Source organism: Denticeps clupeoides, chromosome 18, assembly GCF_900700375.1.
Source record: "Denticeps clupeoides chromosome 18, fDenClu1.1, whole genome shotgun sequence".
In the NCBI taxonomy this organism is placed as follows: domain Eukaryota; kingdom Metazoa; phylum Chordata; class Actinopteri; order Clupeiformes; family Denticipitidae; genus Denticeps; species Denticeps clupeoides.
In genome coordinates, this window is record NC_041724.1 from 5,791,860 (window position 1) to 5,810,983 (window position 19,124).

Sequence of the window (19,124 nt, forward strand, 5' to 3'; positions counted from 1 at the left end):
ACAAATAGGTGAAACTGTGGATAAATACGCTCAAATTAATGTTTGACGTACAAAGCAGAAGTTAGTTTTTCCCTATGTTAAGTAAGATACCCAAAAACCACTCTGCTTATGACCGTTTACTGTCATAATACGGTAAATGCACTGACATATCGCAGGGTAACAAATAACACAAAGCCTACATATTGGTTTGCAATACTACTAAGAACAGCTTTATTGTCTTCAGTGGTAACTTTACATTACAGACATTTTTGCATGGCAAGGGCTGTTTTGGTAGCACTGGTTTATGTCCATAGTTAACACGCTGCAGGACGTCCTGCCTCTTCCAGTTCTCCCCGAACAAACATTTGACTTCAGAGTACAGAAGTGATGACATGATTTTTCTTTCCCCATTTTTCCTCCTCAAACCTGTACTCTAAATAGTACAGCCTAGATGGCTTACTGCCGTTTAAAGCTTTGTCAGCATCCACAGAGTGCTTCATTTTCAATAAAAAAAAAAAAAAAAAAGATTGTTCATGCATAGTTTTCATTAGGATTACCCCTTTTTTCTGTAAAAAAAAAAAAAAAAAAAAAAAAAAAAAAGCACTGATTATACACATACATAAGACCTACTAAAATGAGATCGCAAATATGGAATGTTTTAAAGCTGCTGCCTGCAAAGGATCGTGGAGTTCCTTTTTTTTTTTTTGCAAAATTCTATATTTTATATATATATATATAAAAAAGACATGGGAAAATAAGCATCTGATTCAACAATATGGTTTGAAAGTAGATACTGCATAGGAGCAACAAAGCCAGTCCTTCTGTCTCACACTCTCTTCTCATGTCTGGGATGTACATCTTAAAACCAACACACATTGCTCCACACAATTCTACTACGCAGATAAAAAAAAAATAATAATAATACAATGCAGAATTTGACATGGCTTGGGTTCATATGCAGATATGTCATCTTGCTAAATAAAATACCCTTTTTAATGTTAACATCCACTGGTTAAACTGCTTTCTGTAGGAGGAAAAAAAAAGTTCAGATCTGACCACCCTCTGTAAACTTCTCCCACCCCTGACCACTTGACCAAGGTGTCAGAAACACCTTGCCGAACCCTAAATATGATTTATTTTTAACAAAAACGTTGGCATGTTCTTGGTTTTGTTATAATGATGTTAATTCTTGTAACCTAAAGCCTTTTAACCAGCAAACGGCTTATGGATGAGATTGATGTCTCAGGCACTTTACGCCCTCTTCATGCCCCGCCCCATAAGGCAGGCGAACACAGTCATCACCATCTTGGGCTTGACCTCCACCAGGTCATCAGGCAGGGCATAAACGCGAGCGCCAATCTTCCTGGCCATGGACACAGCATACCTACAGCAAGGAGGTCAAGATGGTCATTTCCATTTCATGTCATTTCCTTCACATGGCCTTGATTATGCAACATCACCTAATGCCATGGCATATTTTCTCAGGATATATAACATACTATAAAATTGTGGACTGCTTTTAAAAAGACCTCCTAGGTCTCCTACGAGTTATGGATAACTAAAATCGTAATAAGAACCAATTATGGAATCACTGTTGAGGAGCATGTCTGTCTCAATTAAAAGTTATTACTTCCTCTGTGTTCATGAGCAAATACTGGCAGAATATAGACCTGCTATAGACCATTTACAGAAAGAAGAACGTACTTGGCATTATCCAGCTTGTCGGCCTCTGACAGACTGCCCCTCTTCACCAGTTCATAGTTGACACTTGCGGGCTGAATGGCATCAATCAGGTCCAGCACAGGCAAACTGGAGCTGATCTCTTTATCCTGTAACAAAATGTTTTGGATTTAGTTTCAGAAGGTACATAATTGCACCAAAGATAAAAAAAAAAAAAAAAAAACAAGTCAGACCTTGAAGTTTGATATTTTGGAAGATTTTCCAGCTGCTGCCAATGTCTTGTTGACCCAGTTGACAATGATTTCATCATTGGCCTTTTCTCCAGAACCCAGATCCTCTAGAACATTCAGAGTGTATCTGAAGATTGACAAATAAATGCACCTTTCATTCTTCAGACCATAAGAAGACATGCAAAAAATTTAAATGTGAACGACTCTGAACCACCAGAGAATCCAAACAGTCACCTCCTCATTAGCTGCCACACCAGTGCCAGTGTGAGCGTGGGGTTCCCGTCATTGAGGTCCTGCCCTCCAATGCCCACCAGTGAAAATTTGGCAGTTGTTTTTCCAAGCTCCACAGCATAGTTACAGTTCTCCAACTGCATGATCACACAATGCTATTTATCATGTATAAACAATTTTCCACTATGCCACTAACGTTCCTTTAATGTCATCAGTGTTGTTCATTTTGAATCTTCATGCCCACCTTTTTCATGTTGGCACCAATCTTGGGGTAGGGTGGTTGGTTGACCTTGTTGTTCCAGTCGACAGGAACCTTGATCCTCTCATACAACTGCAGGATCACAAGTGCATCATGAAGGTCACTGTGGATGACAGAGTAACATATCTTGGGCTAAAACAATCTGGCAACTTTCAACAGTTATTTTGGTGTCATCTACTGATATTCTTTTATTTTTGTCTACACCTTGTATTTTTACATTGTAGAACAAAACTGAAAACATGGGACTATGAAATATGTAACTTTATGTAATAAATAGGGCTGTTACAAAATATTGATACAGCAATATATCAGGATATTTTAAATGGTGATAATGTATCGATACAGGGTCTTCAAATATCAATATATTGTATACAAATTTAGTCTAAAACTTTGCTTTTATGCTGTTTTGGTTGAATTATTAATGTAATGTGATCCACACAGATCCTACACAACATCTTGTATATCAGCTCTGTTTTTCATTTTCAGTGAACTATAGAATATCACAATATCTACAGTATCACAATATATCATTATATAATCGGATCATATTGTGAGATCCTTGCCAATACACAGCCCTAGTAATAAACAACAAATAATAGCAAACAAGGCAAAAGTTTAACATTCATTTAAGGCATTTATGAGCTAAATCATTCGAGTCTTTCTAAATCAAGGAGCTTTTTCTGTGATTGCAACATTTCACTCTTTTCTACCACCTTAAGTTGGACAATGGGGATGGTTTCCAACAGTCAGTATGCTGAATACTTTCTTATCATTCGTTAGCATGAGCATCTCATGAGCATCTCATGAAGTGGCTTTTGATGAAGACAACAGTGAACACAGCAGCCATGAAGGTAAAAAGAGGCGTTTGATGAACAAAGATTCATCAAACATACTTGACCATCTCCTGATAAAAAAAAACATATGTAGCATTTTTGTGTGTTGGATGCTTCAAAATGTCTCAATCTTAATTTCAATAACCACCACAGAGCAGGTGCATCCAAACTTTCGATTGGTAGTATACGTTAATACTGATAAGCAGATAGTAGATGTACCCATATAGGTGGTTGACATGGGGATTGACGCCCAGTGAGTTCATCCAGTTCCGGAAGGTTCTCTCTTCCCTGGTCTCACCTGCAAAGAAATAAATATCAAATGTCTTATTTCTCCCACAAAGACCTTATCAGAACAAAATTGAATGTACATGACTCTTTGCAGCCTTAAAGAAAAAATGCATTCTTTAAATTTAACCACCAGAGGGAGACAATACCCAGTAATTTTAGATCTCTTTGGCGTCTGATATTCAGAAACCCTCATCATAATGAACATGCTGGTGGTTTGGTGCTATAATCTTGTATTCACACTCCATTTCCAGCACTCACCCTCCAACATGCCCCAGTCGATATCCTGGTTCTCTGGTTTGGTCAGTGATGGGTACTTGTTGAACAGGTTTGCAACAAAGGCCAAGTTTAATTTGGGGTTGCCCGCGACAACGTCAGCTGAGGTGACAAACTGCCGACATCCAAGCCTGTCAGCCTGTACAAGCATACACTCTGCTCTCTTCAAGTCATCTTTCTCCTAAAAAAAAAAAAAAAAAAAAAATCATTTTCCTGAATCAAAACTAGCTCAAGTTTATTTATTTTTCCATGACTGTAGCTCAATGGGAAGGAAAAGGCTATGATATTTCAATGGAAATATCATAGGGGTAGATGCAGGCTCTAGGTGGGGTTTGTCTTGTTTTCAGACTTGCGTGTTGGCATATGGAATATTCTCTTATGGCACGTTCACTGATGTGGGAAAAAGAGTCTGACAGAGATGTACCTTGTTAATGGCAGTCATGTCTAACATTTAATATGGTTTCATGCTGCTGTCTCCGAAGCAATTTTGAAACTGGAGAACCGCTGCCTCCTGTCACCAAAGCAATATTATGCTCTACAGTTCCATGTACAACAATGCCGGTTAGACATATACGAACAAGACTTGTGCTTGTGTTGACAGAGGGCACTGCCCCAGACTGAAACCCACTGCATGACGGAAGCGCAGTCTGCTGTTTTTAAAAAAAGGCTCTTTTCTTTGGGGCTGCAGTCAGTGGCACCAGCCAAGGTTAAATACACTCACGTGGCGCAGTCCTGCTTTGAGTCACTGCATTTTTCCTACATAAAATCACCCCACCGCAGATGAACAAAATTCTCAACAGTGGTCTGCTATCAGATTTTCACAAAGAAACGCAGTGGAAAATGTCACGGTTCAAGCTTGAGGCAGCTCTACTCACGTTGAAGCCAGACATGTCGATGTCGATGCGCTGCTCATTCTCTTTGATGCCTTTGGGTGAAATCTGGTTCAAGAGGTGGAAGTACGCCCTGGAGTCCTGCGAAGCAAAGAGGAAATGTCAGTAAACTCCAGCCACCAAAAATGTCGCTCAATTCACAAAGGCGGCACTGTAGCCATCACAAGTCACAGAAATAGAAACGGGAAGGCATGCAAGGTGAAAGGAAATAAATATTATATTGTATTACATTTTATTTAAGAACAGTACTGGGCTCATGAATTGCATGCCAGAGGGACAAAATGAGGTCAGTGGTTTGTAAAGAAAGTACCTTTACTGAGTTAGAGAAGTCTGAGAGCTAAAGCAGAGAGACAGAGAAAAAGAGTAAGTAGACAACAGATCGGTTTCTCAGAACCATTTATGGACCCCTTCCCCGATTATCTAACTAATTCACACAGGAGGTTTATACTTATTATCGCATTATTATTCAGCAGATGGATATTGTATGAAAAGCCATTAAAACAAAACCTGAATTATCAAAATATGCAGATTAGCCAATGACATTTTTTCATATTATTATCCATTGCTTAAAAAAAAAAAGCATTGATTCTAAGTAATCTAATATTTTATTTTGTTATTTTTGATATTGTAATGAATCACAATAAATCACATCTATGCTAAATTTATTTGTATTAAATATTTAAATGGAAAGGTGTCATATGCAACTGGGATTTGGGATACTCGTCTTCATCATCTGACAGATTTACGTCACTACAACCACTTCCATTAAAGATTCAGCTTGCTGTGCCATTAGCCAATTGAGAAGGGGGAAAGAGCACTATAAATATCCAGAGTCGATATGAAGGAGCACACAGCGATTGAGCAAGGGAGATGATGGAAGGGAAAAAAAAGCAGGAAAGAAAGCAGTAAGGACACCACTGATGGCCTACAGTACAAACCTACAGTCTTAATAGTAACTCAGGTTTCCTACAGTTACAGGAAGTATTGATTGAAAATGACTGGTTACAACAAATGATGGATTGTAACCAGATGAACGAGGTGTCATGTTAAAATTTAAAAAGCATCTCACCTTAATGTCAGAGCTGAAGTTGTTGATCTTCCCCCAGCCGGCATTGTGCAGGTGGAAGTTGGCCCAGCGCAGCAGAAGCTCCTCTGGTGACAGTTTCATCAGGTCTTCCAGGGTCTCTCCTTCTCGCAGCAGAGCAGCCAGAGCTGGGCACAACGTGCAGGCGTATTAATGGGTGGCATAGCCTGGTTTGTCGATGTTGCACGTGTGCACTTGTCAGTATGTAACAGTATGTTTAAATGGTTCCCGGAAAAACGTTGTTTCATTTCACATTGGTCACTGCAGTGGCCAGATTTGGGGTCCCCAGCAATGCTAGTTCATGTTAATGTGCTGCACCCCTGGCCTGCTGAGGGTATGTCAGGCTATAAAAGGCTTGTTACTCAAGGAATAAGGTTTAATAAGGTTAAATAAGGTAGGGCCTCTTGAGGTACGCTTAATACATATATTAAAGCTAAAAATCCTGCATGTTGCACCTTCAACTGAATTTTTGCTGATGTCTTTCAATGCGCTGATTTTGCATGTACATCAAGTTTAATGAGAAACTGTGTTCATGCAAAGCTAAATACTTTTCTATGAGCGGAACAAACCAGTCGCACCAGTTAATTAACCTTCACTGCTGTGAATGGCACACGCTCTACACAACTGCGTGCACAGCCAGCAAACAGACAACAGCAGTTCTGTTAGCAAGAACCAGCTCATGTTCCTTTTGGCCGTATGCCTCTGCAAGCGATTTTCGTCAAACAATCCATTTATTGTGAAGGTCTTGCAATGCTCTCAATCTGGTAAATATTGCACTCAATGTTTTATAATAATCTTTGACACACAGTTTTTCCATAGCTAAGTTACATTTCTATATTATGGAGACTTCCCACATTGCAAATCACGTTATACTGTTTCACCTTTTATTGTAAGGTTGAGTCTATTCCTGTTGTAACCAGTGAACCAGTTAGTGTTGTAAAATAAATAAATAAATAACTAAATAAAACTGTCCTACTGTTGTTCTCAGACAGCGATGGCACGTAAAAATTGCATAATACATAAATTTGTGCGGGCCCATTCCAGACTCTAACCAGCCTGTGTGCACATGCCATTCACATTCCACGGCAGACAGGCATGAACTGGTGCAGAACAAGAGTATGTCTGGATCTACTCCTTTTACGTGACCTCTGAAGTACAGACATAATGCAGGTTACTAACAGTGACCATTCTGTGTCATACTGGCCTGGCACTGAATGGCACTTCATGCTAATGCAAATTACTTGTCAACACACATCAGTAAATAGCATTAAAATACATTAGTAAGAGGAAAAAACATGCCTGATGTTACTGGCTTAAACCAAAATGGTTTTATTTAAGACAGTTATAAACTGTACAATGTGAATTGCTGATTAGATTCTGGTCCCATTATTGGCTATGACCCATGTCTACTAGAAACCTATAGAAATTTAAATATGATAATGTGAATCATGCAAGTCAATTTTTTTTGCCATTTAATGGAATTTTCAACCTTCATGCAAAATCAGGTCATGTGGCCTGACAAGTATGGGTCTAGTGGGCAAAAAAAAAAAAAAAAAAAAACCCTCACTTATGAACCAAAGGACCATGAAGGTTTAAACCTTACTTACTCCCACTGTGCACATGAGACAGACATTATCTAGGACATTATCTAGGATGTGGTCCATAGAACCTGACATATGAAAGGACCACCACGTTAAGGAGGCAACAGCAGTGCGAGTTTTGCGATATACCTTCATTCCTGCTGAGCTCGATGTCGGCAAACAGGCCGATCTTAATGATCTGCCACAACAGACCCAGCACCAAGTGGGGCTTCCCTTCCCGCAGGTCCAGAGCTCCGATGTTGACGACGTGGCACCCAATGGCGGAGGCAGAGTTCAGAGCCAGGTTCAGATTCTCCTGTAAGCGACAGATACACACACGTACACTGTTCAGCTCTTGAACAATGCAAACCATGTTTACCCTGGCAGAGTGGAAATTCTTTTTTTCCAAGTGGAAAACAGACCTGTATTGTAAATGGCGTGAGCTTCTTCTTGTTTATTGTTCGCTCGTCTATGGTGTCAGGCACGGACAGGTTGATCATTTTACTGGAGGGGGGGGCAAACAGAGCAGCGGCAAACACCATTTATCCAGAGGATCCAGTACATAAAATAATCATAATAACTTCTACAGCGTCTATTTATGGCACAGCTAATTAAATCTCATGCCAGCAATTATGCACTCTATTAAATTATTCATGATGTGGAAAAAAAAAAAAAAAAAGGAACTTGCTTATAATAATGACAGCAAATACAACAATGCATTTTCTGAGTGATTAATAAGCGACTCAGTGAGGATCTTTACCACAACACGATGCCGTCTCCCACCGCCTTAAACAGCGCGTTTGTGCTGGGGTTAATAGGGACCACATGTTTGCAGTCTCGGTCCTTCTCCAGTGCTGTGTTGATCCAGTTGGCGAAGGCAAACCTTTCCTCCTCTGGGGAGCCAAAAAAAAAAAAACACACAACACACAGTGTTGAGAACAAACCGATATGTTTAACGGTCAGATGCACAGTTGCTCTGGAATGTGGACCTGCAACGACCCTCCTGTGACCCGTGTGGGTGAAGAGTAGCTGCTGCGTCAGATGTGAGACACAGTTAGTTCATTAGCCTAATACCTATTTACCCTACCGCTTCAGCAAGAAAAAAATAATGTTTCCATTACAGGTTTGAACAAAATTGCTAAATGACAGTGATGATATGCAATAATTTATTCAAGAATCTGCCTGATTATTTTGGCAGGTTAAATGCAGCAAGAACTTTTTTTTTTTGTTAAGCAAAGAGCTTTGGAAGTTATTATGGAAAGGCGGGGAACCTTATTTTTGGGAGTGTCTGCATACAAGGCATTTCTAGAAGCTATATTTTAAGGTGAGTTGTTACCCTTTGTTTTGTTTCCAACCCTTTGCACACACTTTTCTCCTCTGCATCAGCCCATGTTATTACTGGCAGTGTGTCCTGAGCATGAGGCGCTTGCTGCAGGCATCTCACCTGAGAAGGAGTGCTGAGTACCCTCGCTGGACAGCTCCGAGGTCCCGCCGATGGCCAGGATGCCCTCCTTCCTGTTGATGGCTTTCCTGAAGCTCTTGGCAATGTCACTGCTCTTCAGGTCCTGGAAGATCTGCAGATGCGTGTGAGAGAAAGTGAGAGTGTGTTTTGTAGGGTTATGGCTTGTTTTGCATCACTGTGCATCACCCAGACATCAAGATGCATTTCATTCTAACACACATTGGAAAGACAATCCCATTCGTGTGGGACAATATAAAATGAGAGAAAACTGTGTTTAGTGTGATGTGTTCAGGCTCAGAATAGTTACTAACTGACTACCCTTAACCACTTAATCCTGCAGCTGCCAGAGCCCATTCCAGTACGCTGGCTGGAGGGTGGGGCGCACACACACACACACACACACCATTCATTCACTCACACACTATGGTCAATCCAGAGTCGCCAATGCACCTAACGTTCATGCCTTTGGACGTTGGGAGGAAACCGGAGAACCCGGGAGAAACACAGGGAGAGCATGCAGACGCCACACAACCTCAGAGATAAATGAGAAATTAAGCTTATTTTTTGCCTCCACCTTTGTACTTAAATGAACCGCTGCCTGAGAGGCAGGAAACAACACAGACTCTGATTGTTCCCCATCTCTGGCTCAGAGTGACAGGCTTCCTGCCCCCTCCACCGGGGCAGGACGGACAGACCCGCAGCCTGCAGCACAGATGCGAATACTTCCATCAGACACCGCCTGGTGTTTCGTTCTGCTCCTGCCCATTTATCACTCGCACACACACTCTGACAAGAATGGACAGCAGCAGGACACCATGTGTGTGTGTGTGTGTGTGTGAGAGAGACATGTCACACAATCATGCCTGTACCATAAAGAGCGGGAGGGGGGCAGTGAGTAAGCAACAGAATGGCGAGAGCGTGTACACAGACACACACACACACTGGTGTAATTGCAGGTGTGAGTGTGTATCTGCTAGAAACACTGAGACGGAGGGCGTGTGCGTGAGACAAAAAGGCGTGTGTTGTGCGTGACGTCTCGCTGAGTTGAGCAGTGGGGAATGTCGAGCTCAGCTGGCAGTCAGGCGCTCTGTTTATTTGCTGACCGAACACACAGGGGGTGAATCACAAACACCCCTGCTCTGCATTTTCTACGGTCTTCTGGACGTGGTCAAGCTCTAATTAATACAGAGCATTCATTCGAAACATATTTAATTCAGAATACTTTTTTTTTTTTTTTAATTCAGACTGAAACAGTAAAAATGTAAGAAGGCAGCACCTTTCAGAGGAATTTCAGATGAAAAAAATAATACAGATTACTTTTACATAATTATATTCAATATGTCAATATGGCAGATGTCTGAGAAGATCCAAATGGGCACGCAACTCAGTCTCCTCCTATAATTAATTTAATAGTGCTTGTAACTCATTGCACACCTCATGATCACATGGGCGTGTTCAGGTCTCACAGACAAAGAGAAACGCAGCGTGCAAAGGTGACTTGTAGTTGGGACAACTTACGGAGACAAACTCTTCGAAGCTGATCTTGTTGTCCTTGTCGCGGTCGCCCTCATCCATCAGCTTCTGGATAATCTCGCGCACCTTGTATCCAGGCAGGGGGAGGTTGGCCTCCTTGAAGAGTTCGTGGAGCTCGTGGTCACAGATAAAGCCATTGCTGTTAAGATCTGCGGAGGGAACAATGAACCGTGAAGGCAGGAACGATCTGAACCTCCGTTCCGTTTCCATCACATGGAGAATGAACCACAAACAAAAGCATGAAAAATACCAGTAAAAAAAAAAAAAAAAAAAAAAAAACACAGACATTTTCTTGTCTTGTCTTCAGAGCTACAGAAGGCCTGACTCAAACCGAAAGACCACAGGGTCCAGAAACGCTTTGATTCTACAGAGGGGAACCAACAGATTCCACCACACTCTTAAAAAAAAAAAAAAAAAAAAAAAAATCCAGATGTTCTTGCAGAACAAGACAGATGGAAACGAGGTTACACCCATAAGTGTGTAGACTCCCAAGATGAAGGAAAGTCTGTCCTGATACCCACTAGCTATAACAAAATAAATGTGGAGCAAGGCACAGCAAAGCTGCACACACTTTTGGATGCAGCTCAAACTGTGTTCTGGAGGGAGTTAAACAGGAAGTTGGGACTCTTTGCTTTTTAAGACCCCCGTGCATGGCATGAAGTGTAATTGTAACAGATTTACAGCGTCATATCCACCTGCACAGTTAGTTATATGCTATGTTTATTACGACTGATACAGAATATCGAATGATAAGAATATAACTGATGATCAATCAAAATACAGATTTATCCAATGAGATATCTGAATAAAATTATTTTTGGTTACACAAATGTTACTATTATCATAATATATTAAAATGGTGAATATTAAGATTCACCACTAATGCATTCATCACACGGATTACCATTCTAAAAGTAAACATCCTGAAGAGACTACAACAGTATGCTGAATTTGCTGCAGATTCATAAAAGTGGTTCAAATGTAGGTTTGAATGCCGAAATGTCAACCCAATGCAATTCAACATGAAATAAGATCATTTAGAATGTTTAAATGCGATTATGTGGTACTGGAGAAAGGATGCTCTCTAGGAATTGATGACATAATTAACCCCAGCTTCCGCAGAGGAAATCAGATCATATGCAAATAAATCTAAATATAATTTCTAGTTTGGTTGTTAAATTAGCTACAATGAATGGTGCAGCTCTTCTACACTCTCTCTCACGCACACAAGTTCCCAAGAAACCACCATGCCAGGTCAATTTATCCATACATGATGCTACGAAAGAAAGAAGGTGAAGTGATTGTCACATGTGATTACACAGCAGCACAGCACACGGTGCACACAGTGAAATTTGTCCTCTGCATTTAACCCATCACCCTGAGTGAGCAGTGGGCAGCCATGTCAGGCGCCCGGGGAGCAGTGTGTGGGGACGGTGCTTTGCTCAGTGGCACCTTGGCAGATCGGGATTCGAACCGGCAACCTTGTGATTACGGGGCCGCTTCCTAGGCCACCGCCCCAAGGCTGAGGCCAGAGGTTGACCCTAAATGATTCCCATTGGAGGAGAAGACGGACACTCACCCACTCTGTTGAAAGCTTCGCGCAGCTCCTCTAGCTCGTCTCTGGAAATCTTTCCTGCCATTGCCCTGGAGTAAACCGCCACCTTTCAGTCCCACAACGTCCCTGGTTCTGTGGAGAAGGGAAGACGGAGAGCAGGCCACATAAAGACACCATTCACCACCGCAACAGTGCCGTCAAACCTCCCTCCCTCCCCGCCTGTTAAAGAGCTCCTTTAGTGGCCAGACGAGCATCGATTACCTGCCAGACTTCTCGTCCTTTACAGTAACGTACATTTGCATCGCAGGCAAACTACCTTCGGCCATGCAAAGGCAGAAAGGAGTGTCTGAAGGGTGTAAGACATCTTATTGGAATTTGCTGAGCAACAGAGGAGCTTTTAGGTACGATCACAGAAACTGGCTTATAAAATAGCAGACAAAAGCCCTAACGCCTGGCTTATAACAATGAAATTGTTGCAATAGTCATGGTCCTTAGAAATAAATACAAATAAACTACAGCTAGGTAACAGTAGCTGGTGACAACATTAATTATATTGGCAACAGAGAGCTAAAAATAAAAAAAATTAATAGTCAATGAAGAAATATCTAAGGAAAGTTACAAAATCGCAGAAATGGCCGAACTAAATGAAACTATATTAGTGTAATTTAACAGGGTTCGGATTCGTGTCGGGGTTTCGTTAAAGAGCGGCGGCAGTGTTGATCTCCCATCCACGCGAGATCCGGCGCGAGGAGACCCAGTCTGTCAGCTGCTCTTTGTTTGAATCGTGCGAGTCTATTGACACACTAAACCGCAGCGGCCTTTGCACCGACTAAACAAAAAAAAAAAAAAAAAAAAAGACCCTCAGAAGGAGAGGAGAATTACAATAAGGACGGTGCAGAGAGGAGACACGAAACAAACAGCAGAGCAAAATTATCCTACCGAGGACTTCCTGTTAACCCCTGCCCATCCCTCTACATCCCGAACCTTTTCATAGGAGGCAGACAGAGACCGAGAGAGAGAGAGAGACCTGGGTGGACTCAATTTTCACCAAAAGACAAAGCCTTCCACCCAGGAAAGGGGGGACAAAGAGTTGGTGAAAAGGCGAGACACAAGGAGGTCTGGAACAAAACACCCGTATAATCCAGACAGCAGGCATTCCATCTTTCTTGTCCTCTCTCTGACTCGGACTCTGCTTTTGATCTCATCACTCAAATATTCCATGAGCCAACGTCCCAAAAAAAAAAAAAAAAACCCACATGTGGACGCAGGAAGTAAAAAAAAAAAAAAAGTAAATTGAACTGAGGCACAGAAAACAGGGGCAGCTTCACCTCCAGGCATATTCTTCACTGTGGTGGAGAACTAGCCAATCAGAGCAGACAACGAAGAAAATCCTCAGACTCACACACGTTTCAGAGAGAACAGGTTCTGTGAAGAAAGACAGCGCTTAAGCCGAACGAAATGTTAATTAAATAGTAAGCACGAAATGCCAGTCGCTTTATGGTGGCGTGATTAATTATAATCTGATGACACATCAGCCCTCCCTGCCCTGAGGTGATCATCATTAAATAGACAACGGGGTTGCCAGGTTCAACAGAAGAAATAAAAAAATGCAATCAATAAGCACAGAGCTTCCTCGTGTTAAAAGGTTTCCCCTCTCGGCTGCAACGCCAGCGAACCTCAACATCACGAGAAACTCAGAATGGAAATGAACAAGCACGCTGTAGCCCGAGGACCGATTAAAAAACGGGAAAGTGATCAGAGCAAGAGGTCAGACCTGCGCAAAGCGTGGCACCCCGGCGGCAGGAGCAGCGGCAGCTCGGCGCTCCACGCCCTTGGCGGCAGATCTGGACAGCCAGCATTCCTGCCGGCGGAGCGCCGCACTTCCTGCCCTCCCGAAGGGACCTGCCTCCGCGGGACGAGCGAGGGGGACTCTTCGCCGCTCCCCTAGCCGGAGTAGGGGTTTAGTCCCCAAGTGAGGCCCATACTTCAGAGAACAGCGTCCTTATACACACAGTAAAGCGTAGGTCAGTAGAAGGGCAACGTTTTCATTGCAAAATATCCCCCCCTCCAATCCGACTTGGGGGGGCGGAAGACCGATCAGAAAGAGGGGCCATTCCGACGGAGACACTTTTTTTTTTTTTTTTAGCGATTTTCAAATTCCTGAGGCTCAGGTTACAACACTAAACAGAAGATCACCTGTTGGACAAGTCATGTCTTGAATATCAGGAACAAAAAGATGAGACCTGCCTTACTGCGTAGACATTTTTTTTCGTTTAAATCTATTGTAAAACACATTTACATTTACAGCAATTATCACTCGCTCTTATAATCAGTAGTTACAGGGACAGTCCCCCCCTGGAGACACTCGGGGTTAAGGGTCTTGCTCAGGGACATGATGGTACCAAGTGGGGTTTGAACCTGGAACTCTGTGTGACTTGTGTAAGGAATTTCTCCCATGACATTCTGAACATTTTCCTCATTAGAAAAACTATTTTTCGAGCGTGAAAATATTAAAAATGCATCAACGTGTTTCAGACGTCGACAAATCAGGGTGCTCGGGACACTCACGTGTCTTATTCAGAACGAATGATCTAAATGGACATATGTTTCCTGATGCCAACTGCAGCGCGCAGGGGACAACAGGTGACGCCGCAGGACAAAGGACCAAAGGCCACAAGGGAACGACCCCAAAACCAAATGGCCAAGCAGGTGTTAACGCCTACCCCCCCCGCCCACCCAAACCACCTCCAGCCCTCTTCCGTAAGTCATCCTGCAGGGCAGTAGACTGGTTTCCTGTGAATTTATCGGTCCGACAACCACAAAAAAACAACCTACGGTGCTTCCAAACGCTACGTTTTTTTCTACACACACCATAACATTAGCACCACTTGCTTGATATTGAGCAGCTCCCAGTTTTTCAGCCGCCATCCATCCAGTCATGGATTCCCCCGAACCTCTGAAGGTAGCAGCTGTGGCATCTGGTACCAAGCGGCCGGTGGCAGGGCCTTTCAAGTTGCGGGGCGCTTTTTCCAGCACATCCCACAGATAATGTGGGACCATTTCCATGAGGTAGGGAGTGGGGGACACGAAGGCTTCCCTGCAGAAAGCCCCGGCCAAGGCATCACACGGCCTCCGCCGGCTTCCCCAAATGCATCCTGGTAGCAAAGTACACTTGCGGCACGGTAACAAGATAATCAACGTTTTTCAGTTCACACGTCATAGCTGATCGGTGTATGCAAAAAAAAAAAAAAAAAAAAGCAAAACAAGGATACAAATATATTACAGGAGATGCCCACACGTACGTATAAAACAGCAAACCAACACGGTCACGGAAGATTAGATAAGCATCCAAAAAGAGTGTTGGGGGGGGCGCGGCGACGCTCTTGTGGTGACAAGCCCTTGTTTGCCAATGAAGGACGACTCGCGCCACATGAAAAGACCCTCAGATTACAGACTTCACAAACTTGTGCAGTGCCATTACCGCCTTGTGATAAGTTCCATTGGGCCCCAGAGACGGGGCCGTAAAGACTCCATGCCCGAGAGGAAGTGAACTCATTCCTACAGTTCAGCCACACAACGCCCCCTTTTCCAGAAAACGCACTTTAGGGCACCTTCCTCCTCCTCCTTCTTCTGCTGCTTAGGATGATCTCAGCCCGATCCACCTCCCAATCATTCACTAAAAGCCCATTCAGGAGGTTTTACAGGGAAAGACCACGGCACATGGTTCACTTACACCGTAACTTTTTTTGAATACCTTGGTTCCGAATCTGGCCTTTGTCTGGGTCCTCCCGGTACAAAGAGCTACGTGATGCTGACCCAGGCACCAAAAAGAAGAAGATAAAAACACAGACAGGTTGAGAGATGCTGCCCTGAGGCAACCAAAAAAAAAAAAAAAAAAAAAAAACCCACACACCACAGGACTCTGTCCACCGCACAACAGTTGTCCATACAGGGACAAACCCAGTCGAAGCCTGTGCACATACGTTAAATTAAGGTCATAACATAAACATCAGAGAGACGCGGGTAACGTGAGACGCCGGCAAGCTGTTCCAGCACAAACAGGCCAACAATGGTTCCTCACATCTCTATACATTCTGGTGTCTGCATTTACAACCAGCTGCACAAACACGCAGCGGGCCTGGTTTCTGGATCTGCGAGGATAATAACTTTCACATCCGAAAGAGCGCTGGCTCATGGGCGCGGGGGGGGGGTGGGGGGGGGGGGGGGGGTGGTATACACGGTCCAGATTCATGCAGACTTCGGGATTTAGGATTCCTGCACCTGATGGTTTAAAAAAAAAAAAAAAAAAAAACTCATTCCTCAAACCTCGCCTACATCCACAAATTCTGGCATTAAACATGGTCGCCATGTTTCATACTGGCCAGGTGTGACAGGACTCGGAGAGTTTTTGTCCCTTCCTCCCACTGTTTGTGTTCAACATGTAACTCACCGTCAAATGGCTTTTTAATAAAAGGAAAATGTGGCTTAGGCATCTCTGGAAAAGCAGGGTCACGGGACCTAAATGTGTCCAATCAGGAAAGGGCGTGACACGCAAATTTCCTCAAACATTAAAGAGGTAAAAAAAAAAAAAAAAAATCTCGGTAACCGTCCGTACGGAATGCCGCAAACCGGGCTACACTCCAGCCCGGCACAACAATCGCTTCATCCCGGGTGACCAACAGCTCGTTTCCCAGCATCCTGAAGACTTGATCCGTAACGGAACAATGACACATTTACATCCGAGACGTCTGCCCGTCGGCCAGGAAACCAAAGAAGATAATGATGCTAGAGGACAGTGAAACGCCGGGTCTCGCGATGCGGGGAGGGCAACGCCAGGAACTCTTACTGGCTCTCGGACGCGGACACGAGAATCGCGGGGAAATGGGCTTCCTGCTAGACCGCTGCAGCTAGGAGTGAGGGAGGTAAGAGACGTCAACGTTGAAAAACCCATGTATATGCATTCTGCCTTCCTTTAGTCCTCTTTCATTATGAATGCAGCATTACAAGCTCCTCCCCCGACGTTACGTAGAAAACTCCGGACTCGTGGGTGAATGGATCAGCACCAATGTAAATAAAATAATCTCCTTCTTTTAGTTCATAAACAAAGAAGCATAAGTTAGCTTAAGATATATTTGCAGATATAACAAACAAAAAACACAAAATCACAATTGTAAGAAAGGCATTTGGGTGCAAAAATGAGCGAAGAGTCACAAGTTCAACGGTCTCAACATTTTTCACAGATTTTCCCTGTTAAATCAAGCTGAAGACGCTGCAGGGCAACATGCTGCTACACACACACACACACACACACAGAAGAGAGCAGTCAGACAGGAACCACACCCCTGGAAAGCAAGCTGACTGGAAGTGCTAAACATCAAGGGGCACGGTGCTGTCATAGCATGCGGTAAAACACACACACACACACACACACACACACACACACACACACACACACACACACACTCACACACACAGACAGCCAGCTGGGTTTTTTTTTTGCTATGACTCCAACGCCCATGTCCTGTCTGACAGTCAGAAACAGTCTGCAGTTTCCAAAGTAAAACGGCGACTCATTCCGAATCTGCCCGAGGAATTCGAGCAAGGTCCGGCCTCTTCCTCTTTCAAGAACCACGGTCGCGCCCCTTTTTCTCTGGAAAGCCCGCATGCTTCCACGGTGGATCTCAGAAACGCTGGAAACCAAAAGCAACGGAGCACTCCAGCAAGCAACACACACACACACACACACACACACACACCATTCCAACCGAGATCACAGGCTGAACGTGGATGTGCAGAATATAGTGTGGAAAAGTCCACACAAAAACACACACACACAATGGTTCAAAGACGGGGACACGTGGGTCCACATGACCACATCTCACGGAGGACGACAGGCGACGAGTCACCCTCGCCCCCTCCCGCGACGGGAAGCGTTTCTTCTGAATCCCACCCGGGACTTTTACGTCCACGGCGCCGCACCACGTCGCCGGGCGACACGTGTCGCGACACTTTTGTTTCTTTGTGGCGGGCCGAGGGCGCCGTCGTCCTCGCGAACTGTGCAGGAGGCTCCTCGGGCGGATGTTATGGGACGGAGGGGTGGGGGTAATAAGGGCCTTGCGTGGTTTTTTTTATTTTTTTCAAGTCTTTACGCCCCCTGTTACCCCAGACGCAGTCGCCGAGCGACGACAAGGTGAGCCAGCAGTCACCATGCCAAACTTCTTAAAAAAGCATAACAACAGCAACGAAAAAGGCTTTATACCCGAGATTCTTCACATTCAACGACACTTTTCGCATAAACTATGTAAACAGAGCACGTTTGCTAATTTTTTTTTTCGCCTTTTAACTGTTCGTTCTCACTTGGATTTGCTACTTGGAAATCAGCAGCAGCTCAGTGGGTGTCGGAATGTATTAGCATTAATTGCTATTATTCATACAATATTTCTGCACACACGGAAACCACAAAGCTGCCTTATTGGATAAAATATATATATTTTTTTTAAATAAAAGAATTCGGTGTAAAACTTACTTGTTCTCGGCCCCGCTGCGCGCAAGCTGTCCCCGTTGGTCCCACTCTGCGTCTTGCATCCTAAGTACGTCCTACGGAGCAGAGCCCCAGCGCGGAAGCCCCGCCCCCCGCACATTCCCGCAACGTCATTGGTCGACTGGCGGGTGCTACGTCAGAAGCTGACCTGGGGCTGGGCCGCGGATCAGTGAAACATCGTTCATACATTTACATTTACATTTACAGCATTTATCAGACACCCTTATCCAGAGCGACTTACAATCAGTGGTTACAGGGACAGTCCCCCACCCCCCCCTGGAGCAATTTAGGGTTAAGTGTCTTGCTCAGGGACACAATGGTAATACGTGGGATTTGAACCTGGGTCTTCTGGTTCATAGGCGAGTATGTTAACCACTACGCTACTACCACCCTATGTGTTCAGTATTGCAAGCATTTTTTAATTTTGTGCAGATAATTGCAAATTTCATAATGATCATTATTATTATAGGAAATGTGATGTTTGGCATTTGTATAATGGCATAATTGATCATTATATTGCACGTGTCTCTTCCATTATTAGCAAAATGAACACAATGAAATTCTTTTTTTTAGTGATTTACTCATATGTAGTTTATAAAATGTGACACCTTAATAAAGTGCATGACCATGCAGAACTATATTCACTGACAAATACCCTTGTTTAAATATGTATAAAAGGAGAAATGTGGTGTAAAAGTAATCTTCT

The 19,124-nt window shown here is 43.5% G+C and overlaps 1 protein-coding gene across 3 annotated transcripts; it reads right to left on the reverse strand.

The window, feature by feature from the left end:
* Window positions 1-672: 672 nt before the first annotated feature.
* Window positions 673-18,489, reverse strand: pls3 (plastin 3 (T isoform)). Of its 3 annotated transcripts, none has more exons than XM_028960299.1 (16): window positions 18,404-18,489; window positions 11,902-12,009; window positions 10,308-10,471; window positions 8,772-8,901; window positions 8,088-8,220; window positions 7,750-7,831; window positions 7,478-7,643; window positions 5,733-5,875; window positions 4,649-4,744; window positions 3,759-3,954; window positions 3,432-3,510; window positions 2,365-2,482; window positions 2,124-2,257; window positions 1,893-2,016; window positions 1,684-1,808; window positions 673-1,363 (listed from the first exon to the last, which is right to left on the reverse strand). In XM_028960299.1, the coding sequence occupies exons 2-16, from the start codon at window positions 11,960-11,962 to the stop codon at window positions 1,231-1,233; spliced, it is 1,884 nt and encodes a 627-aa protein (XP_028816132.1). In that variant the 5' UTR covers window positions 11,963-12,009; window positions 18,404-18,489; the 3' UTR covers window positions 673-1,230. The 3 variants fall into 3 exon arrangements, with proteins under 3 accessions (XP_028816132.1, XP_028816133.1, XP_028816134.1); XM_028960300.1 differs by lacking the exon at window positions 18,404-18,489 and adding an exon at window positions 13,652-13,748; XM_028960301.1 differs by lacking the exon at window positions 18,404-18,489 and adding an exon at window positions 12,139-12,490.
* Window positions 18,490-19,124: the final 635 nt, after the last annotated feature.

Coding starts and splice junctions, on each gene's coding strand:
- pls3 (XM_028960299.1), bottom strand. CDS start 11,962: ATGGCAGGAAAGATTTCCAGAGACGAGCTAGAGGAGCTGCGCGAAGCT. Junction 3,511..3,758: donor CGACTGGGGCATGTTGGAGG/GTGAGTGCTGGA, acceptor ATTTCTTTGCAG/GTGAGACCAGGGAAGAGAGA. Junction 1,364..1,683: donor GACAAGCTGGATAATGCCAA/GTACGTTCTTCT, acceptor TCCTTGCTGTAG/GTATGCTGTGTCCATGGCCA.